General features: G+C 46.2%; 1 protein-coding gene across 1 annotated transcript in view; it reads left to right on the top strand.

Moving 5' to 3' along the window:
- LOC110510810 (plexin-A4) overlaps positions 1–25,000 on the top strand; it is a 473,690-nt gene that overhangs the window by 357,140 nt on the left and 91,550 nt on the right. The window contains exons 10-12 of the mRNA XM_090213615.1: positions 9,526–9,726; positions 12,582–12,678; positions 19,052–19,242. Coding sequence (XP_090069741.1) covers positions 9,526–9,726; positions 12,582–12,678; positions 19,052–19,242 — 489 coding nt within the window. The remainder of the gene's footprint in view (positions 1–9,525; positions 9,727–12,581; positions 12,679–19,051; positions 19,243–25,000) is intronic.

Genomic DNA, 25,000 nt, shown 5'->3' with positions numbered 1-25,000 from the left:
TGGAGTGGTGAGTGCAGAGAGCATTGGGCAGAGGGCAGAGGGCAGAGGGCAGAGGGCAGAGAGCATTGGGCAGAGAGCATTGGGCAGAGGGCAGAGGGCAGAGAGCAGATGGCAGGGGGCAGAGAGCAGAGGGCAGAGGGCAGAGGGCAGAGGGCAGAGAGCAGAGGGCAGAGGGCAGAGAGCATTGGGCAGAGGGCAGAGGGCAGAGAGCAGATGGCAGGGGGCAGAGAGCAGAGGGCAGAGAGCAGAGGGCAGAGGGCAGAGAGCAGAGGGCAGAGGGCAGAGAGCATTGGGCAGAGGGCAGAGGGCAGAGGGCATAGAGCATTGGGCAGAGAGCATTGGGCAGAGGGCAGAGGGCAGAGAGCAGATGGCAGGGGGCAGAGAGCAGAGGGCAGAGGGCAGAGAGCAGAGGGCAGAGGGCAGAGAGCAGAGGGCAGAGGGCAGAGGGCAGAGAGCATTGGGCAGAGGGCAGAGGGCAGAGAGCAGATGGCAGGGGGCAGAGGGCAGAGGGCAGAGAGCAGAGAGCAGAGGGCAGAGGGCAGAGAGCAGAGGGCAGAGGGCAGAGAGCAGATGGCAGGGGGCAGAGAGCAGAGGGCAGAGGGCAGAGGGCAGAGGGCAGAGGGCAGAGAGCAGAGGGCAGAGAGCAGAGGGCAGGGGGCAGATGGCAGGGGGCAGAGAGCAGAGGGCAGAGGGCAGAGAGCAGATGGCAGGGGGCAGAGAGCAGAGGGCAGAGGGCAGAGAGCAGAGGGCAGAGGGCAGAGAGCAGAGGGCAGAGGGCAGAGGGCAGAGGGCAGAGAGCAGATGGCAGGGGGCAGAGGGCAGAGGGCAGAGAGCAGAGAGCAGAGAGCAGAGAGCAGAGAGCAGAGGGCAGAGAGCAGAGAGCAGAGAGCAGAGAGCAGAGGGCAGAGAGCAGATGGCAGGGGGCAGAGAGCAGAGGGCAGAGAGCAGAGGGCAGAGAGCAGAGGGCAGAGAGCAGAGGGCAGAGAGCAGAGAGCAGAGGGCAGAGGGCAGGGGGCAGAGAGCAGAGGATACTGGGGAAATCGTCTTTATTTGGATTCCCAAACGGCCAAAACAACAGGCGATAAATAGACAGAAAAATAGTCCGACCCAACACAGGGCACAAACGGACAGGAACACAAACACACACACCCTGACTAACAGAAAACAATCCCGCACAACAATAGGCGGGCTAACAGGCTTAAATAGACATGAATCAAGAAACAAAATAAGAGACAGGTGCAACTAATAAGACCAAACGAACAGAAAAGGAAAAAAGGATCGGTGGCAGCTAGTAGACAGGCGACGACGACCGCCGAGCGCTGCCCAAACAGGCAGGGGAGCCACCGCCGGTGGGAGTCGTGACAGTATGTGTGTGTGTGTGTAGGTACTATAGAGTGAAGCTGTAAGTGGAATATGTGGATGGTGTTCTTGAAAGGCGGTTCTTGAAAGGGGGGGGGGGCTGAGCACAGAGTGAAATCTAAAATTCTAAGTCTGTCATGGGCATTGCTCTTGTCAGATTGACAGATGATGCCAGAGACGTTGTATGCCTGTGATTAGTGACGTTTATCACTTTGTGTAATAGTATTCTAAGGCAGCGGTTACTGTGTGTGTGTGTGTGTGTGTGTGTGTGTGTGTGTTTAGGGCTTTCTGAGAGCTACTTTAACTTTAGACTGTGGTGTGATTTGTGGTGAGGTGTTATTTGTGGTGAGGTGTGATTTGTGGTGTGATTTGTGGTGTGGTGTGATTTGTGGTGTGATTTGTGGTGAGGTGTGATTTGTGGTGTGATTTGTAGTGTGGTGTGATTTATGGTGTGGTGTGATTTGTGGTGTGGTGTTATTTGTGGTATGGTGTGATTTGTGGTGAGGTGTGATTTGTGGTGAGGTGTGATTTGTGGTGTGGTGTGATTTGTGGTGAGGTGTTATTTGTGGTGAAGTGTGATTTGTGGTGTGATTTGTGGTGTGGTGTGATTTGTGGTGTGATTTGTGGTGAGGTGTGATTTGTGGTGTGATTTGTAGTGTGGTGTGATTTGTGGGTGATTTGTGGTGAGGTGTGATTTGTGGTGAGGTGTGATTTGTGGTGAGGTGTGATTTGTGGTGAGGTGTGATTTGTGGTGAGGTGTGATTTGTGATTTGTGGTGAGGTGTCATTTGTGGTGTGGTGTGATCTTTGGTGAGGTGTGATTTGTGGTGAGGTGTGATTTATGGTGTGATTTGTGGTGAGGTGTGATTTGTGTTGTGGTGTGATTTGTGGTGTGGTGTGATTTGTGGTGAGGTGTGATCTTTGGTGAGGTGTGATTTGTGGTGAGGTGTGATTTGTGGTGAGGTGTGATTTGTGTTGTGGTTTGATTTGTGGTGTGGTGTGATTTGTGGTGTGGCGTGATTTGTGGTGTGGTGTGATCTTTGGTGAGGTGTGATTTGTGGTGAGGTGTGATTTGTGGTGAGGTGTGATTTGTGGTGAGGTGTGATTTGTGGTGTGGTGTGATTTGTGGTGAGGTGTGATTTGTGGTGAGGTGTGATTTGTGGTGTGGTGTGATTTGTGGTGAGGTGTGATTTGTGGTGTGGTGTTATTTGTGGTGAGGTCTTATTTGTGGTGTGGTGTGATTTGTGGTGAGGTGTGATGATGTGTATCACATCATCCTCATCCTGACAAGTTAGTACTTCTACACTCTAAATTTACATTGGATGAAATAATGTTTTACAGCTCTCCGTGTTATTGACTAGGTGTGAAGTCACTTTCCATTGGATGTTTTAAAAGCTCTCGGTAATGTTATTGTGAAATCATAACAGGAATACAGACAAAGACTTTATGTACATTGTATAAGTCCACAATTGTTCCGCTTGGACAGTCAACTTACTTCAGGGATTCATTCAAAATGATATCACAAATGATGTCAGACACTTCACAACCGATCGTACCCTCCAGTTCACCTTGTTTCTGTCTGAAATGACACCGTATTCTCTATGTATAGTGCACTATAGTGTATATGACATAGCGTGCCATCCAGACTTATCAGAAAATAGGGCTCCTCCATTTTCAACAGAAATTATTCATATCGCCTCAGTTTTGTAAAGCAAACATTATTTGTGCCACTCTGTAATTTATCTATAATGACTTTTTGAATAGTGTCATGAAGTGTTTTATATGCAAGCCAGCCAGTCATTCAGTGTAGCCCAATCAAGTGGTTTTTAATGAACTTCAAACAAGTGTTATCGGCCAACGTGGCGGCTCCGCTTCACTTCTCAACTCCAGGAACGAGAGGACACCTTATCTGCTCTCCCCTTCTTTTCTTCCTCTCTCTCTGTCTCTCTCACTTTCTCTCTCTCTTCTCTGTCTCTCTCTCTTTCTCTGTCTCTCTCTCTTTCTCTCCCTCTCTCTCTTTCTGTCTCTTTCTCTGTCTCTCTCTCTTTCTCTGTCTCTCTCTCTTTCTCTGTCTCTCTCTCTTTCTCTGTCTCTCTCTTTCTCTGTCTCTCTCTCTATTAGTTTTTTCTCTCTGTCTGCCATATTCTCCTTCGCTCAATCTCTCCATATAATATCTCTTATTATCTCTGCCTCATTCTCTCTCTCTCATTCTATCTCTCCCAGTGTTCTCACTCAGTTCCTCTCTTTCTTTATCTGAGCCCACAGTTTAACAATGTAAAATTGTCTCACCAGGAGATGGGAGTTGTATTTATGCACAGCACTGTAGACTCTACCCATCAACACAGAACTTCATCAGCACTGTAGACTCTACCCATCAACACAGAACTTCATCAGCACTGTAGACTCTACCCATCAACACACTGACACAGAACTTCATCAGGACCGTAGAGTCTACCCATCAACACAGACACAGAACTTCATCAGCACTGTAGACTCTACCCATCAACACAGAACTTCATCAGCACCGTAGACTCTACCCATCAACACAGACACAGAACTTCATCAGCACTGTAGACTCTACCTATCAACACAGAACTTCATCAGCACCGTAGACTCTACCCATCAACACAGACACATAACTTCATCAGCACTGTAGACTCTACCCATCAACACAGAACTTCATCAGCACTGTAGACTCTACCCATCAACACAGAACTTCATCAGCACTGTAGACTCTACCCATCAACACAGACACAGAACTTCATCAGCACTGTAGACTCTACCTATCAACACAGAACTTCATCAGCACCGTAGACTCTACCCATCAACACAGACACATAACTTCATCAGCACTGTAGACTCTACCCATCAACACAGAACTTCATCAGCACGGTAGACTCTACCCATCAACACAGAACTTCATCAGCACTGTAGACTCTACCCATCAACACAGACACATAACTTCATCAGCACTGTAGACTCTACCCATCAACACAGAACTTCATCAGCACTGTAGACTCTACCCATCAACACAGACACAGAACTTCATCAGCACTGTAGACTCTACCTATCAACACAGAACTTCATCAGCACCGTAGACTCTACCCATCAACACAGACACATAACTTCATCAGCACTGTAGACTCTACCCATCAACACAGAACTTCATCAGCACCGTAGACTCTACCCATCAACACAGACACATAACTTCATCAGCACCGTAGACTCTACCCATCAACACAGACACATAACTTCATCAGCACTGTAGACTCTACCCATCAACACAGGCACAGAACTTCATCAGCACTGTAGACTCTACCCATCAACACAGACACAGAACTTCATCAGCACTGTAGACTCTAACCATCAACACAGAACTTCATCAGCACCGTAGACTCTACCCATCAACACAGACACAGAACTTCATCAGCACTGTAGACTCTACCCATCAACACAGAACTTCATCAGCACTGTAGACTCTACCCATCAACACACAGGCACAGAACTTCATCAGCACTGTAGACTTTACCCATCAACACAGAACTTCATCAGCACTGTAGACTCTACCCATCAACACACAGACACAGAACTTCATCAGGACCGTAGAGTCTACCCATCAACACAGACACAGAACTTCATCAGCACTGTAGACTCTACCCATCAACACAGAACTTCATCAGCACCGTAGACTCTACCCATCAACACAGACACAGAACTTCATCAGCACTGTAGACTCTACCTATCAACACAGAACTTCATCAGCACCGTAGACTCTACCCATCAACACAGACACATAACTTCATCAGCACTGTAGACTCTACCCATCAACACAGAACTTCATCAGCACTGTAGACTCTACCCATCAACACAGACACATAACTTCATCAGCACTGTAGACTCTACCCATCAACACAGGCACAGAACTTCATCAGCACCGTAGACTCTACCCATCAACACAGAACTTCATCAGCACTGTAGACTCTACCCATCAACACAGAACTTCATCAGCACCGTAGACTCTACCCATCAACACAGAACTTCATCAGCACTGTAGACTCTACCCATCAACACAGAACTTCATCAGCACTGTAGACTCTACCCATCAACACAGGCACAGAACTTCATCAGCACTGTAGACTCTACGCATCAACACAGAACTTCATTAGGACTGTAGACTCTACCCATCAACACAGAACTTCATTAGGACTGTAGACTCTACCTATCAACACAGAACTTCATCAGCACCGTAGACTCTACCCATCAACACAGACACATAACTTCATCAGCACTGTAGACTCTACCCATCAACACAGACACATAACTTCATCAGCACTGTAGACTCTACCCATCAACACAGACACAGAACTTCATCAGCACTGTAGACTCTAACCATCAACACAGAACTTCATCAACACTGTAGACTCTACCCATCAACACAGACACATAACTTCATCAGCACTGTAGACTCTACCCATCAACACAGACACATAACTTCATCAGCACTGTAGACTCTACCCATCAACACAGGCACAGAACTTCATCAGCACTGTAGACTCTACGCATCAACACAGAACTTCATTAGGACTGTAGACTCTACCCATCAACACAGAACTTCATTAGGACTGTAGACTCTACCCATCAACACAGAACTTCATTAGGACTGTAGACTCTACCCATCAACACAGAACTTCATCAGCACTGTAGACTCTACCCATCAACACAGAACTTCATTAGGACTGTAGACTCTACCCATCAACACAGAACTTCATTAGGACTGTAGACTCTACCCATCAACACAGAACTTCATTAGGACTGTAGACTCTACCCATCAACACAGAACTTCATCAGCACTGTAGACTCTACCCATCAACACAGAACTTCATTAGGACTGTAGACTCTACCCATCAACACAGAACTTCATTAGGACTGTAGACTCTACCCATCAACACAGAACTTCATTAGGACTGTAGACTCTACCCATCAACACAGAACTTCATTAGGACTGTAGACTCTACCTATCAACACAGAACTTCATCAGCACCGTAGACTCTACCCATCAACACAGACACATAACTTCATCAGCACTGTAGACTCTACCCATCAACACAGACACATAACTTCATCAGCACTGTAGACTCTACCCATCAACACAGACACAGAACTTCATCAGCACTGTAGACTCTAACCATCAACACAGAACTTCATCAACACTGTAGACTCTACCCATCAACACAGACACATAACTTCATCAGCACTGTAGACTCTACCCATCAACACAGACACATAACTTCATCAGCACTGTAGACTCTACCCATCAACACAGGCACAGAACTTCATCAGCACTGTAGACTCTACGCATCAACACAGAACTTCATTAGGACTGTAGACTCTACCCATCAACACAGAACTTCATTAGGACTGTAGACTCTACCCATCAACACAGAACTTCATTAGGACTGTAGACTCTACCCATCAACACAGAACTTCATCAGCACTGTAGACTCTACCCATCAACACAGAACTTCATTAGGACTGTAGACTCTACCCATCAACACAGAACTTCATTAGGACTGTAGACTCTACCCATCAACACAGAACTTCATTAGGACTGTAGACTCTACCCATCAACACAGAACTTCATCAGCACTGTAGACTCTACCCATCAACACAGAACTTCATTAGGACTGTAGACTCTACCCATCAACACAGAACTTCATTAGGACTGTAGACTCTACCCATCAACACAGAACTTCATTAGGACTGTAGACTCTACCCATCAACACAGAACTTCATTAGGACTGTAGACTCTACCCATCAACACAGAACTTCATTAGGACTGTAGACTCTACCCATCAACACAGACACATAACTTCATCAGGACTGTAGACTCTACCCATCAACACAGAACTTCATTAGGACTGTAGACTCTACCCATCAACACAGACACATAACTTCATCAGGACTGTAGACTCTACCCATCAACACAGAACTTCATCAGCACTGTAGACTCTACCCATCAACACACAGACACAGAACTTCATTAGGACTGTAGACTCTACCCATCAACACAGACACATAACTTCATCAGGACTGTAGACTCTACCCATCAACACAGACACATAACTTCATCAGGACTGTAGACTCTACCCATCAACACAGAACTTCATTAGGACTGTAGACTCTACCCATCAACACAGACACATCACTTCATCAGGACACTCTGTCTCTCTGTCTCCATTCTCTCCTCTCATCTCCATCAGCAACTGACTATTTTTACTCAGCCATTCACCTGAGTTGATAGGATGTTAATTTTAGACACACAATTGCCAAGTGAGCCGAACATGCTCTCTCTCTCTCTCTCTCTCTCTCCTTTACTCCCTCTCTCTCTCTCTCTCTCTGCCTCTCTCTCTCCATCTCTCTCTGTCTCTCTGCCTCTCTCTCTGTCTCTCTCTCTCTCTCCCTCTTTCTCTGCCTCTCTCTTTCCTTTACTCCATCTCTCTCTCTGCTCGCTCTCTCCCTCTCCCTCTGTCTGTCTCTGCCTCTCTCTTTCTATCTCTCTTTCTCTTTTCTCATCAAAGCAGAAGCAGCTTTCATTGAACCTCTGTTGTTGTGTAAATGGAAACACACTGCCCTATTTCTATCATGTCACTGACACTGTTCTTTTACAAGTCAGTGTAATAATAATGCACTGCTCTCTTGACCTCCTATCGATATCCTATCGTTGGTATGATTGGCCCACTCCAACTCACATGCCATTCAAACCTTGTTAATGGCTATAGAGGCAACCAACACTAACTCTACCAGATATAACTACCCAACCACTAGAGGTAACCAACACTAACTCTACCAGATATAGCCACCCAACCACTAGAGACAACCAACACTAACTCTACCAGATATAACTACCCAACCACTAGAGGTAACCAACACTAACTCTACCAGATATAACTACCCAACCACTAGAGGTAACCAACACTAACTCTACCAGATATAACTATCCAACCACTAGAGGTAACCAACACTAACTCTACCAGATATAGCCACCCAACCACTAGAGGTAACCAACACTAACTCTACCAGATATAACTACCCAACCACTAGAGGTAACCAACACTAAGTCTACCAGATATAGCCACCCAACCACTAGAGACAACCAACACTAACTCTACCAGATATAACTACCCAACCACTAGAGGTAACCAACACTAACTCTACCAGATATAACTACCCAACCACTAGAGGTAACCAACACTAACTCTACCAGATATAACTATCCAACCACTAGAGGTAACCAACACTAACTCTACCAGATATAGCCACCCAACCACTAGAGGTAACCAACACTAACTCTACCAGATATAACTACCCAACCACTAGAGGTAACCAACACTAACTCTACCAGATATAACTACCCAACCACTAGAGGTAACCAACACTAACTCTACCAGATATAACTACCCAACCACTAGAGACAACCAACTCACATGCCATTCAAACCTTGTTAATGGCTATAGAGGCAACCAACACTAACTCTACCAGATATAACTACCCAACCACTAGAGACAACCAACACTAACTCTACCAGATATAGCCACCCAACCACTAGAGGTAACCAACACTAACTCTACCAGATATAGCCACCCAACCACTAGAGACAACCAACACTAACTCTACCAGATATAACTACCCAACCACTAGAGGTAACCAACACTAACTCTACCAGATATAACTACCCAACCACTAGAGGTAACCAACACTAACTCTACTAGATATAACTACCCAACCATAGTCGCCAAAACACATTCATAATTCCTACCATTTATAATGTTGTTTCACAGTTAGATATGGTGTCTATATTAACCTTGTGGATGTGAGGCGTGACATGGGCCTGTAGGGAGATTTCAACAGGGTTGAACTCTACTCGGACGTAGCTTCACTGTTGTCCTAGAATGGCCCTACGGTATGATGTTGACTTCAAAGTATAACCCAAAATATCATAACATAGTCAATATTTCTTGTTAACGTTTTCTCTCTCGACAACCACGAGTAAAGTAAACTATGCCAAATCCACAGTGTGAAACAAGTGTGTATTGGGAGTAACACACTGTTGACGTCTGGCTCCTGTCGTTTTGGTCCTCCTGACCAGCTCTCCCTGTGGCTTTTACAGGAGTGTCCCCAGCTGCTGCCCACCGAGCGCATCCTGGTGCCGGTCAATGTGGTGAAGCCCATCACCCTGCGGGCCAAGAACCTTCCCCAGCCACAGTCAGGACAGCGGGGCTATGAGTGTCTGCTCACCATCCAGGGCGTGGAGCAGCGGGTGCCCGCGCTCCGCTTCAACAGCAGCTGTGTTCAGTGCCAGAACACCTCGGTGAGTATAGGGGGTGATGGTGTGTTTTAGGGAAGTTTATGGATGTGTATGTTTAGGTGTACACAATCAATGGAAATTGTGGATATAAGGCATGTTGGAAGGAATGTATTTGATATTTGCATTGATCTTTTAGTCACTAAGCGACATACAGTTAGTGCAATCATCTTCAAGCTAGGTGGTACAACCACATGCACTAGATATACAAGAGTATGTGGACATCCCTTCAAATTAGGGAATTTTGCTATTTCAGCCAGACCTGTTGCTGACAGGTGTATACAATTGAGCACACAACCATGCAATCTCCATAGACAAACATTGGCAGTAGAATGGCCTTACTGAAGAGCTCAGTGACTTTCAACGTGGCACCGTCATAGGATTCCAACAAAGCAGTTGCTGTGCTGTTATTGTGAAGTGGAAACGTCTAGGAGCAACAACAGCTCAGCCACAAAGTGGTAGGCCACACAAGCTCACAGAATGGGACGGCCGAATGCTGAAATGCGTAGCTAGTAAAAATCGTCTGTCCTCGGTTGCAGCACTCACTCCCGAGTTCCAAACTGTCCCTGGAAGCAACGTCAGCACAATAACTGTTCGTCGGGAGCTTCATGAAATGGGTTTCCATGGCCGAGCATGAATCACACTTCACCATCTGCCAGTCCGATGGATTAATATAGATTTGGCGGACTCCAGGAGAACGCTATCTGTCGGAATGCATACTGCCAACTGTAAAGTTTGGTGGAGGATAAATAATTGTCTGGGGCTGTTTTAGTTCCAGTGAAGGGAAATCTTAATGCTACAACATATATAGTTGGAATTTGTGCTTCCAACTTTGTGGCAACAGTTTGGGGAAGGCCCTTTCCTGTTTCAGCATGACAATGCCCCCGTGCACAAAGCGAGGTCTATACGAAAATGGTTTGTCGAGATCGCTGTGGAAGAATTTGACTGGCCTGCACAGAGCCCTAACCTCAACCCCATCGAATACCTCTGGGATGAATTGGAACGCTGACTGCTAGCCAGGCCTACTCGCCCAACATCAGTGCCCGACCTCACTAATGTTATTGTGGCTGAATGGAAGCAAGTCCCCGCAGCAATGTTCCAACATCTAGTGGGAAGCCTTCCCAGAAGAGTGGAGGCTGTTATAGCAGTAAAGGAGGGACCAACTCTATATTAATGCCCATGATTTTGGAATGAGATGTTCGACGAGCAGATGTCCATATACTTTCAGTCATGTAGTGTATCACAGTAGGTATAAACAAAGTCAAGTGCGAGTGTTAGTTCACAAGATATATACATATCGGTAGGGAGGGGCAGTTGCTCTTGCTGCTGTTCTTGTAATGGATGTGAGCTTCGACTGGAAGCCAGTGGAGTGTGCTGAGAAGCGGGGTGACGTGGGATAACATGGGAAGTTTGAACACCAGGCAGGCTGCAGTATTCTGAATAAATTGCAGGGGTTTGATGGCACAAGCGGAGAGCAAAGCCAACAGTTGCGGTAGTCCAGACGGGAGGTGACTCGTACTCTGTGAGGTAGGCTCATACTCTACGGATGTTGAGGAGCACGACCTGCAGGAGCGAGTCACTGCTTTGGTGTTTGCAGTGAATGCCAGGGTGTTGTCCAGGGTCATGCCCTGGTTCTTTGCACTCTGGGAGGGGGACATCGTGGAGTTGTCAACCGTGATGGGGCAGTCTTGGAGCGGAGAGGCCTTCCGTGGGATGAAGAGAAGCTCTGTTTTGTTGAGCTTGAGGTGGTGGGCCGACATCCAAGCTGAGATATCTGCCAGGCACGCAGGGATGCGTGTCACCACCTGGGTGAAGAAGGGGGGAAGGAGAAATGTAGTTGAGTGTCATCCGCATAGCAATGATAGAAGAGGCCATATTAGGATATGACAGAGCCCAGTGACTTGAGCTATAGAGAGAAGAGGAGAGGGCCTAGAACTATGCCCTGGGGGACACCAGTAGTGAGTAGTGAGAGTATGTGGTGCAGATCCTCTCCACGTCACCTGGTAGGAGCGGCCTGCCAACTAGGATGCAATCCAATAGTGTGCAGAGCCTAAGACACCCAGCCCTGAGAGGCTGGAGAGGAGGATCTGATGGTTCACGGTGTTGAAGGCAGAGGATACATCTAGGAGGATGAGAACAGAGGAGAGAGTCAGCTTTGGCAGTGCGGAGTGCCTCCAGGATCATTCGGAGAGAGATAACGAGAGAGTTGGTCCGAGACATATTTGAAGTTATTTGTGAAAGTGAGAAGATGCACAACTCTATCTCAGGTCTGTCTGGAGAGCCATTGACTGTAGAATCTCAATACAGGTTCCTCATTTCTAGTAATCAGTGCTATTGAGCTAGTACCTACAGTACACTGTCTGGAACCAGTCCTCCATGCCCAAGGATATGTCTCTCATTGTACATGTGCACAGAGCCTTGATGAGTTTAAATGCCCTCTCTAAATTCCAGCTTCCCTCAGCAATACTATTATGTGTCATTCAGTTCTGGAACAATGGTTGGTATGAAATGAAAGACTCCCAATGAAAGGGTTTCTATGCTGAATGATATGCTAATATGATATGCTACTGTTGAATGGGAGTGTCTCAAACACTAGCTTTGATACGTAGTTGTCTGTGAAGATGTCCTCTACCTGGCTTGAGTGTTTACAGTACTTCTGCTCTACAAATGCCTTTTCCTCTACCCCCCCTCTCTCTTTCTCTCTGGTGCTCTCTCTCTCTCTCTCTCTCCCCCTTTCTCTACCCCCCTCTCTCTTTCTCTCTGGTGCTCTCTCTCTCTCTCTATCCCCCTTTCTCTCGCTCCCCGTTCTCTCCATCTCACCCCCCCATCTCCCCCTCTCTGGGTCCCCATGGCGACAACAGTACTCATATGATGGGATGGAGATGAGCAGCCTCCCTGTGGACCTGACGGTCATCTGGAACGGAGACTTTAGCATCGACAACCCTGCCGAAAATAAAGGTCAGGACCCCCCCCCTCACACCCACACACCCACATCCACACACACCCCACCCGATCACCGCCGTTGCCTGTGTAGCCGGTCTCCATGGCAACAGGCGGGCAGTTGCGGCGGTATCCATCCCCCTGACACCGGCACAGACACAGGAGTGGCATTACTTTGCTGCGGTGGGCGGCGGCGTCTGGTTATAACTTTGCCTCTTCTCTCATCTCCCTCTTTCTCTCCCTTACTCTCCATCTCTCACACCTAATTTCCCTCTTTCTCTCCCTTACTCTCCATCTCTCACACCTAATTTCCCTCTTTCTCTCCCTTACTCTCCATCTCTCACACCTAATTTCCCTCTTCTCTCATCTCCCTCTTTCTCTCCCTTACTCTCCATCTCTCACACCTAATTTCCCTCTGCTCTCATCTCCCTCTTTCTCTCCCTTACTCTCCATCTCTCACACCTAATTTCCCTCTGCTCTCCCTCTCTCTCTCTCTCTCTCTCTCTCTCTCTCTCTCACTCTCTCTCCGTTTCTCTCTCTCCCCCTCTCTCTCTCCCCCTCTCTCTCTCGCTCCCTCTCCTTTCTCTCTCTCTCTTCCTCCCTTTTCCCTCCTTCTGTTCACCTCGTTAGCTTCACACCACTTGTCTCGCCACGTCCTCTTCCCTTTTCCCATCGCACCATCTCTCCAGTCGCATCTCTTTCCCTCTCCCTGTCTCTCTCTCCCCCTCTCTCTCTCACTCTCCTTTCTCTCTCTCTCCTCCTCTCCTCTCTCTCTGTTTCTCTCTCTCCTCCTCTCCTCTCTCTCTGTTTCTCTCTCTCCAGTCGCCATCGCTTTCCCTCTCCCTGTCTCTCTCTCTTACTCCCTCTCTCCTTTCTCTCCTCCTCTCCTCTCTCTCTGTTTCTCTCTCTCCCCCTCTCTCTCCCTCTCTCCTTTCTCTCTCTTTTCCTCCATTTTCCCTCCTTCTGTTCACCTCGTTAGCTTCACACCGCTCGTCTCACCACGTCCTCTTGCCTTTTTCCATCTCTCCAGTCCCATCTCTTTACTTTCCCTCTCTCTGTCTCTCTCTCTCCACCCCTCTCTCTCTCTCAATCTCTCCTTTCTCTCGCTCCTCTTTCTCTCTGTTTCTCTCTCTTTCTCTCTCCCTCTCTCTTTCCCTCTCTCTCACTATCTCTCGTCTCCCCTGTGGTGCCTGTTAGCTTCACAACTTCCTCTGTGGTGCCTGTTAGCTTCACAACTTCCTCTGTTGTGTTTGTTAGCTTCACAACTTCCTCTGTGGTGCTTGTGAGCTTCACGCCTTCCTCTGTCAGTTGTCTCCCTCTGCCCAGCAGCATATTACCACAGACCACACATGCATACACTAAAAGAGAATATTCAATATGCTATACTAACAGTGACTATCTATCTATCTATCTATCTATCTAGTAATGGTTAATACAGTCTTTTGTTATCACTTTGGTACTATTTTCACAACTCGTCACACTTGTAAAGCAGCCAGTCTTTCATTCAAAACCTGTCAGTGTGCATTTATTTGGATTGTGAACAGCTCTCACCACACAACCATTGATTCAAAATATAAGTTTATTGTGAAATGTAATGAGAGCATTCAATTAAATGAATGAAAATAAAACATAACATTTAGCATGCAATAATTTGCATCAAGCCTGTCTTGTTCCCTTTCCCTTTTGAGCATTTGGCCATAAATTCTCATCCACATCACAGTGAATGTCCTCATTGTTCATGCACAGCGGGAAATACCTTTTGGCCTGATGATTCCAAGCCTGACATTGGTCTGCGTTGATGTATCTGCATTAGAGGTCGGCCGATTAGGATTTTTCAACGCTGCTACTGATACCGATTATTGGAGAACCAAAAATGCCAATACCGATTAATTGGCTGATTTTTATTTATTTATTTGTAATAATGACAATTACAACAATACTGAATGAACACTTATTTTAACTTAATATAATACATAAATTAAATCAATTTAGCATCAAATAAATAATGCAGAAACAAAGTGTTGGAGACGAAAGTAAAAGTGCGATATGTGCCATGTAAGAAAACTAACGTTGAAGTTCCTTGCTCAGAACATGAGAACAAATGAAAGCTGGTGGTTCCTTTTAACATGAGTCTTCAATATTCCCAGGTAAGAAGTTTTAGGTTTTAGTTATTATAGGAATTATAGGACTATTTCCCTCTATACCATTTGTATTTCCTTAACCTTTGACTATTGGATGTTCTTACAGGCACTTTAGTATTGCCAGTGTAACAGTATAGCTTCCGTCCCTCTCCTCACTCCTACCTGGGCTCGAACCAGGAACACATCGACAACAGCCACCCTCGAAGCAGCGTTAACCATGCAGAGCAAGGGGAACAACTACTCCAAGTTTCAGAGCGAGTAACGTTTGAAACGCTATTAGCGCGAACCCCGCTAACTAGCTAACCATTTCACATCAGTTACACCAGCCTAATCTCGGGAGTTGATAGGCTTGAAGTCATAAACAGCGCAATGCTTGAAGCATTGCGAAGAGCTGCTGGCAAAATGCACGAAAGTGCTGTTTGAATGAATGTTTACAAGCCTGCTGGTGCCTACCATCGCTCAGACTGCTCTATCAAATCATAGACTTAGTTATAACATGATAACACGCAGAAATATGAGGTCATTAATACGGTCGAATCCGGAAACTATCATCTCGAAAACAAGACGTTTATTCTTTTAGTGAAATACGGAACCATTCCGTATTTTATCTAACAGGTGGCATAGGTACACATTGGAGCAACGATATGCACCGCATCGATTATATGCAACGCAGGACACGCTAGATAAACTAGTAATATCAACAACCATGTGTAGTTAACTAGTGATTTTGATTGATTGTTTTTTATAAGATAAGTTTAATGCTAGCTAGCAACTTACCTTGGCTTACTGCATTTGCGTAACAGGCAGTCTCCTCGTGGAGTGCAATGAGAGGCAGGTGGTTAGAGCGTTGGACTAGTTAACTGTAAGGTTGCAAGTTTGAATCCCCCGAGCTGACAAGGTAAAAATCTGTCATTCTGCCCCTGAACAAGGCAGTTAACCCACCATTCCTAGGCCGTCATTGAAAATAAGAATGTGTTCCTAACTGACTAGCCTAGTTAAATAAAGATTAAATAAAGGTGTAATTTAAAAAAAAAAATATATATATATATATATATTTACTTGCCAAATCGGTGTCCAAAAATACCTATTTCCAATTGTTATGAAAACTTGAACATTTCGATTAATCGGTCGACCTCTAATCTGCATGCCTCATCCAGGGCCAGAAGGAGGGTGGCACGCTTATGGGGATGGTGATCGCCCGTCTCCATGCTGAACAAAATATCCTTATTAGGGTTGAAAGGAGAGCATGGGGGCTGGTATAGGGTCACAAATCGGGGATGGGCCCGAAACCCTGCCTGAACCATCTCTGCATGTTGGAACCTGACATTGTCCCACACAATGACATAGGCGACCCCTTCAGTTTAATTGAGAAACACAATCAGGTGTACAGCGTGGTGGGATCCTAGTAATTGCCTATGTTCTTGTTTAATAAATGTTCCTTTTGTTCGATAAAGTCTCTCTTTATATCCGCCACCTCCGTTTTGTTGCCGCGTTTTCTTCAGTAATCCACAGGCTCAAACGCAGTCACAACAGGCAGACAAAAATCCAAATGTTATCCGTAAAGTTCATAGAAACATGTCAAACGATCCTCAGGTTGTTTTTAGCCTAAATAATCGATAATATTTCAACCGGACAATAACCTTGTCAATATAAAAGGTAAACAAGAAAGACACTCTCTCGGTCGCTCGCATGAAAAAGCTCTGTGACAAGGCAGGGTCCACTCATTCAGACTGCTCTTACTCCCTAATTTTTCAGAATACAAGCCTGAAACTATTTCTAAAGACTGTTGACATCTAGTGGAAGGCATATGAACTGCATTTTGAGTCCTAAGTCAATGGATACTGTAATGGCATTGAATAGAAAACTACTACAAAAATCATTGGATTTTTCTCAGGTTTTCACCAGCCAAATCAGTTCTGTTATACTCACAGACACTTTTTTAACAGTTTTGTAAACTTTAGAGTGTTTTCTATCCACATCTACAAATTATATGCATATCCTATCTTCTGGGCCTGAGTAGAAGGCAGTTTAATTTGGGCACGCATTTCATCCAAAATTCCAAATGCTGCCCTCTACCCTAGAGAAGTTAACAAACTATAGTTTTGGCAAGTCGGTTAGGACATCTACGTTGTGCATGACACAAGTAATTTTTCCAACAATTGTTTACAGACAGATTATTTCACTTTTAATTCCCTGTATCACAATTCCAGTGGGTTAGAAGTTAACATACACTAAGTTGACTGTGCCTTTAAACAGCTTGGAAAATTCCAGAAAATTATGTCATGGCTTTAAAAGCTTCTGATACGCGTTCTGTCTCCTAGAGATGAACGTACTTTGGTATGAAAAGTGCAACTAAATCCCAGAACAACAGCAAAGGACCTTGTGAAGATGCTGGAGAAAACAGGCACAAAACCGCCATAAAAAGTCAGACTACGGTTTGCAACTGCACATGGGGACAAAGATCGTACTTTTTGGAGAAATGTCCTCTGGTCTGATGAAACAAACATAGAACTGTTTGGCCATTATGACCATCATTATATTTGGAGGAAAAAGGGGAACGCTTGCAAGCCGAAGAACACCATCCCAACCATGAAGCACAGGGGTGGCAGCATCATGATGTGGGGTTGCTTTGCTGCAGGAGGGACTGGTGCCCTTTACAAAATAGATGGCATCATGAGGTAGGAAAATTATGTGGATATATTGAAGTAACATCTCAAGACATTGGTCTGAAAGTTAAAGCTTGGTTGCAAATGGGTCTTCCAAATGGACAATGACCCCAAGCATACTCCAAAGTTGTGGCAAAATGGCTTAAGGACAACAAAGTCAAGGTATTGGAATGGCCATCACGAAGCCCTGACCTCAATCATATAGAAAATGTGTGGGTAGAACTGAAAAAGCCTGTGTGAGCAAGGAGGCCTACAAACCTGACTAAGTTACACCAGGAGGAATGGGCCAAAATTCACCCAACTTATTGTGGGAAGCTTGTGGAAGGCTACCCAAAACGTTTGACCCAAGTTAAACAATTTAAAGGCAATGCTACCAAATACTAATTGAGTGTTTGTAAACTTCTGACCCACTGGGAATGTGATGAAAGAAATAAAAACTAAATAATTATATCTACTATTATTCTGACATTTCACATTCTTAAAATAAAGTGGTTATCCTAGCTGACCTAAGAGGGATTTTTTACTAGGATTTAATGTCAGGAATTGTGAAAAACTGAGTCGAAATGTATTTGTCTAAGGTGTATGTAAACTTCCGACTACAACTGTATATTATATATGTACAAGGACTAAACCATGCATGATGGTACTAGTTGGTTTAAACCCATACAGTACAAATAGAATCACCAATGACAATGATTAACTGCACCTCGCTGGATTTGCAATTAGATTTATTTGCGCTCACATTTGTGTTCACATTTGAATGGATATATAGAAACATTTTGTATCCATGGAGAGACGGGGAGAGAGAGAGGGAGAGAGAGAGGGAGAGAGAGAGGGAGAGTTTAAAGATGAATTCCTCCTCCTCTTCTCTCCCATTAGCTACCCAGGGAGAAGGCTACTCTGGAGGCATCATTTGATGGACAAATCACACAAGCATCTAATGGCAATTAAAAACCTGTCCGGTTTCCATGGAGATGAAATGTTAAACTAGTGGATGAGCAGAGGCAAGAAGCTTCTGGTCGCAGGAGCTAAATGAGGGAGAGAAGGAGAGAGCGAGAGATAAGAAGAGAGAGAGAGGAAGGTAGGGAGGAAGAGAGAGAGGGGGGAGGGAGCGAGAGATAAGAAGAGAGAGAGAGAGAGGAAGGTAGGGAGGAAGAGGAAGAGAGAGAGGAAGGTAGGGAGGAAGAGAGAGAGAGAGGGGGGGAGGGAGGAAGAGATAGAGAGGGGGGGAGGGAGTGAGACAGAAGCAAGAGAGAAGGATTGAGACAGAGAGCAAGGGACAGAGATACATTATCAACAAATTGTGCTTTCCACAATATGATTCAAATACTGTCCATGTTCTGGAAATACTAAAATGCTGACTGTGATTGATCTACCAGTTCTGAACAGTTCTCACCCACATTTACCAATATACATCATGAAGGCTATCATTTTAAATCTAGACTGGGTGTAAAGCACTTCGTTACAATCTCTGATGTACAAATGGCTTTATAAATGCATGTGATTGATTGACTGATTGAAATCAAGTATATGTGCGTGCTGTGTTAACCTGATCTCTCCCTGTGACCCCCCCCCCCCCATCAGTTCACCTGTACAAGTGTGATGCCCAGAGGGGTAGCTGTGGCCTGTGTCTGAAGGCAGACCCCCTGTTTGGCTGTGTGTGGTGTAAGGGGGAGAACCGCTGCACCCTCAAGCAGCACTGTCCCCACCCTGAGAGCCAGTGGCTGGAGCGCAATGGACTCAACAGCAAGTGTACCCACCCACGCATCACCCAGGTGAGAATGCAGATACACACACACACACACACACACACACGCACACACGCACACACACACACACCACCAGTACCCACTCTGTGTCACCCAGGGGAGAACACACACTGTCACCCAGGGGAGGACACACACTGTCACCCAAGGGAGAACACACTCTGTCACCCAGGGGAGAACACACTCTGTGTCACCCAGGGGAGAACACACACTGTCACCCAGGGGAGAACACACTCTGTCACCCAGGGGAGAACACACACTGTCACCCAGGGGAGAACACACTCTGTCACCCAGGGGAGAACACACACTGTCACATCAGTAGAGTGACTGCTGATGGTGTCGACATATACGTTATGAACACAAGACACACTGTCGCCCTCTGACAGCTGATAGACACCTCTCATTTGGACAAGATTAGAATAATCTTGATCATAGTTTTCTTTCTGCAGGACTTCAATTAGGGACAGTAACAGTAACAGCTATGTGCAATACTCATTACTCAATACTCAATACTCATTACTCATTACTCATTACTCATTTACTCATTACTCATTACTCATTTCTCATTACTCATTACTCAATACTCAATACTTAATGGACATTGGTCATTGGACATTTCTCAGTACTCAATGGTCATTGGTCATTGGTCAATTCTCAATGCTCAATACTCAATAATCAATGGTCATTGGTCAATTCTCTATACTCAATGGTCATTGGTCATTACTCATTACTCATTGGTCATTACTCATTTCTCATTACTCATTGGTCATTACTCATTGGTCATTAGTCATTACTCATCGGTCATTACTCATTACTCATTACTCATCGGTCATTACTCATTACTCATTACACATTGTCACGCCCTGGTCAAAGTATTTTGTGTTTATCTTCATTTATTTGGTCAGGCCAGGGTGTGGCATGGGTTTTTGTATGTGGTGTGTTGGTATTGGGATTGTAGCTTAGTGGGGTGTTCTAGTTAAGTCTATGGCTGTCTGAAGTGGTTCTCAATCAGAGGCAGGTGTTTATCGTTGTCTCTGATTGGGAACCAGGCACCCATATTCTTTGAGTGTTTCGTGGGTGATTGTCCTTAGTGTCCTGATGTCCTTGTTCTGTGTGTTTGTGCACCAGTATTCGGCTGTTTCGGTTTTCGGTACGTTTATTGTTTTGTAGTGTTTGTATTTAGATTCGTGTTGCTTCAGTTTAAATAAACATGGATCGCAATCTACACGCCGCATTTTGGTCCGATCCTTGCTACACCTCCTCGTCCGAGGAGGAGATAAAAGAAAGCCGTTACACACATTGCTCAATACTCATTGATCATTGCTCAATACTCATTGATCATTACTCATTACTCATTGATCATTACTCATTACTCATTGGTCATTACTCATTACTCATTACTCATTGGTCATTACTCGTTACGCATTGGTCATTACTCATTACTCATTACTCATTGCTCATTACTCATCCCAATGTGTTAGTCTGCTTATACACACAACTTGCCAATGCTGATAGAACTCCACATCTGCCTGCTACTGAGGGATCAGTCACACACATGGTTAACCCAGTGAGCTAGGCTAAGAGCGCCCATTCACCCTGTTTATCACTCACCTCAGAACGGAACACACACCCGTTTAACTGTTCCTGTTCTCAGGGTTAGCCCTGTGTGTGGTATAAACACTCCTGACCTTACTGGATGGTGGATGGATGGATGGTGAGTGGATGGATGGATGGATGATGGATGGATGGAAGGATAGTGGATGGATGAGGGATGGATGGTGGATGGATGAGGGATGGATGGATGGATGGATGGTTGGTGGATGGATGGATGGATGGATGGTGGATGGATGGGGATAGATAGATAGATAGATATAGATAGATAGATAGATAGATAGATAGATGGATAGATGGATGGATGGATGGATGGATGGGTGGTGGATAGATGGAGGTTAAAGGGAGGGCAAGTTGGGGCTAGGGTGTAGTCATGAGGAGGAGAGGAATCCCTATCTCTTCACACCCCCTGGAGAGATGATGGATACACAGGGCATCCCTCCATCCCCAGCCTGGGGAGGAGGACAGCAGATGGTTAGAGATTGGAGATGGAGGGATAGAGGATGGATAGAGTAGCCACATTGGATTGGCCCTGAGAAATGATGGGAGGATGATAGAACGGGAGAGGAGGAGGGGAAATCCCCCTCTATCTCTCACCAGGGAAGAGTATGCTCTGAGCTGTTCAGTGTAACCTGGCTCAGTGTGGTAACCTGGCTCAAAGTGGTAACCTGGCTCAATGTGGTAACCTGGCTCAATGTGGTAACCTGGCTCAGTGTGGTAACCTGGCTCAGTGTGGTGACCTGGCTCAATGTGGTGACCTGGGTAACCTGGCTCAGTGTGGTGACCTGGGTAACCTGGCTCAGTGTGGTTACCTGGCTCAATGTGGTGATCTGGCTCAGTGTGGTGACCTGGGTAACCTGGCTCAGTGTGGTGACCTGGCTCAGTGTGGTGACCTGGCTCAGTGTGGTAACCTGGCTCAATGTGGTGACCTGGCTCAGTGTGGTAACCTGGCTCAATGTGGTGACCTGGCTCAGTGTGGTAACCTGGCTCAATGTGGTGCCCTGGCTCAGTGTGGTGACCTGGCTCAATGTGGTGACCTGGGTAACCTGGCTCAGTGTGGTGACCTGGGTAACCTGGCTCAGTGTGGTTACCTGGCTCAATGTGGTGATCTGGCTCAGTGTGGTGACCTGGGTAACCTGGCTCAGTGTGGTGACCTGGCTCAGTGTGGTGACCTGGCTCAGTGTGGTAACCTGGCTCAATGTGGTGACCTGGGTAACCTGGCTCAGTGTTGTGACCTGGCTCAGTGTGGTGACCTGGCTCAATGTGGTGACCTGGCTCAATGTGGTGACCTGGCTCAGTGTGGTGACCTGGCTCAATGTGGTGACCTGGCTCAGTGTGGTGACCTGGCTCAGTGTGGTGACCTGGGTAACTTGGCTCAGTGTGGTGAAGTTATAACTTTATTAAATAATCAAGGCAAACTTTACCTTCTCTGAATCTCTCTTCTACTGAAACTGGACTGGGCCTGTCATCAACCCCCGAGATCCTCACTTCTACTGAAACTGGGCCTGTCATCAACCCCAAAGATCCTCACTTCTACTGAAACTGGACTGGGCCTGTCATCAACCCCAAAGATCCTCACTTCCACTGAAACTGGACTGGGACTGTCATCAACCCCAAAGATCCTCACTTCCACTGAAACTGGACTGGGCCTGTCATCAACCCCAAAGATCCTCACTTCTACTGAAACTGGACTGGATCTGTCATCAACCCCAAAGATCCTCTCTTCTACTGAAACTGGACTGGGCCTGTCATCAACCCCAAAGATCCTCTCTTCTACTGAAACTGGACTGGGCCTGTCATCAACCCCAAAGATCCTCACTTCTACTGAAACTGGACTGGACCTGTCATCAACCCCAAAGATCCTCACTTCTACTGAAACTGGACTGGACATGTCATCAACCCCAAAGATCCTCTCTTCTACTGAAACTGGACTGGACCTGTCATCAACCCCCAAGATCCTCACTTCTACTGAAACTGGACCTGGCCTGTCATCAACCCCAAAGATCCTCACTTCCACTGAAACTGGACTGGGCCTGTCATCAACCCCAAAGATCCTCTCTTCTACTGAAACTGGACTGGACCTGTCATCAACCCCCAAGATCCCCACTTCTACTGAAACTGGGCCTGTCATCAACCCCAAAGATCCTCTCTTCTACTGAAACTGGACTGGACCTGTCATCAACCCCCAAGATCCTCACTTCTACTGAAACTGGGCCTGTCATCAACCCCAAATATCCTCACTTCTACTGAAACTGAACTGGGCCTGTCATCAACCCCAAAGATCCTCACTTCTACTGAAACTGGACTGGGCCTGTCATCAACCCCAAAGATCCTCACTTCTACTGAAACTGGACTGGATCTGTCATCAACCCCAAAGATCCTCAACAACAATAGTAAATTACTGATACTCAAGTGATTACCATTCCCCACAAGATCCCAACAGAACCGTCAAAATCTAGTCATTCAGAGCTTTGCTAGGCATCAAATTGTAGTTTTTCCACTAGCCGGTTTGAACACCCAGTTACTGTACGTCTTTACCTCAATCCTTCCTTTCTGGTACATTTACAAAGCAGTAGCTGACCAATAGTGTTTGCATTTCACTCATAAATTCTGATATAAGGTGTTGTATTTGTAACACATTTAGACACATATCTACCTCTTTGGCTGCACTGTCTTTGGCTTCGCTGTCCTCTCTGCCTGTCTTTGGCTTCGCTGTCCTCTCCGCCTGTCTTTGGCTTCGCTGTCCTCTCTGCCTGTCTTTGGCTTTGCTGTCCTCTCCGCCTGTCTTTGGCTTCGCTGTCCTCTCCGCCTGTCTTTGGCTTCGCTGTCCTCTCCGCCTGTCTTTGGCTTCGCTGTCCTCTCCGCCTGTCTTTGGCTTCGCTGTCCTCTCTGCCTGTCTTTGGCTTCGCTGTCCTCTCCGCCTGTCTTTGGCTTCGCTGTCCTCTCTGCCTGTCTTTGGCTTCGCTGTCCTCTCCGCCTGTCTTTGGCTTCGCTGTCCTCTCCGCCTGTCTTTGGCTTCGCTGTCCTCTCCGCCTGCTCTTTAACCTGCCGACCGGGTTGTGGCATCTTCCTCTTGCCGGTCTAGCACGCCGATGTTAGCGTCGGTGGTACTGGTACTAATAATACCGAATAAGTCGCTTTGTTTTTTATATTTACTTGCATTTGAGTGAAGACTTTTGACTATTTTGTCTAATAACTTTTCAGCTCCACCCTTCCGTTTTTTACTCTGCTCTTCCGTTTTCTATTGTAGCTAGTTTTCGAGCTGTCAGTGTCAATGTGAGTGTGAGTGGGGGCGGGGCTAAGGGATGCATAGACATTTGTTTGGAATAGACCGACGGGCCTGGAGGAAAAGGGGTTGGCCCGTGTCGCTCAACCTTCTGCCAACTTTTTTATTAGGGGCAGGCGGCCCACCGGTCCAGAGGTTGACCAGCCCACCGGCCGGTGGCCAGTCCACTACTGTCCTGGTCTGAATCTTGCATAGATTTATCCTCTGTTCGGTCTGTGCATAATGCCTTTCCTGGCTGTAACAGGAGCATATTGAAGCCCTCTCACGTACCCATAACACTGTCACTCTGTGATGATGGGGGGTTTTTTAAGGCCCCTCAGCCCAGCCCTCGGCCCCTAATGCATTCTAATGCTGCTCATTACAGTGACATCTCAGCATGAATAATCATCACTCCTTCTCCACATACAGAAGAGAGACAGAAAGGGAGAGAGTGATTTAGTATCTGACTCCACCAACCGTCAATTAGCTTGTCAAAGACACAAATCTAATCAACTGCTCATCCCGCTAATGAAAAGAGACCCATCATCTCTCTCTCTCTCTCTCTCTCTCTCTCTCTCTCTCTCTTTCTCTCCTCTCTCTCTCCCGCCATCTCTCTCTCCTCCCTGCTAGATGGAAAAGATCCATAATGCATTGCAGTGTCTGTTAATTGCATGCATTGTGTTGCAGTAGATTGTTCCCACAGGGTTTCCCTATTCCATCACCACATCAGCAGGGGACAGAGTATATTATTTCAGGACCAGTGACAGTTAGTTGATGTACTGTCTATTATGAACTGCGGCCGAGCCAGTCATGCAGTGAGATAACACTGCCCCTCCCCTCCCCTCTGTGTGTAGACCAACACTCCTTTATGAGTTAGCCACTCTGTGTGTA

The sequence above is a fragment of the Oncorhynchus mykiss genome, chromosome 21 (genome assembly GCF_057628025.1).
Source record: "Oncorhynchus mykiss isolate SJ-2025 chromosome 21, ASM5762802v1, whole genome shotgun sequence".
Classification (NCBI taxonomy): domain Eukaryota; kingdom Metazoa; phylum Chordata; class Actinopteri; order Salmoniformes; family Salmonidae; genus Oncorhynchus; species Oncorhynchus mykiss.
The sequence above is the reverse complement of the archived record's forward strand: the minus strand, read 5'-3'. Positions and strand labels throughout refer to the sequence as shown.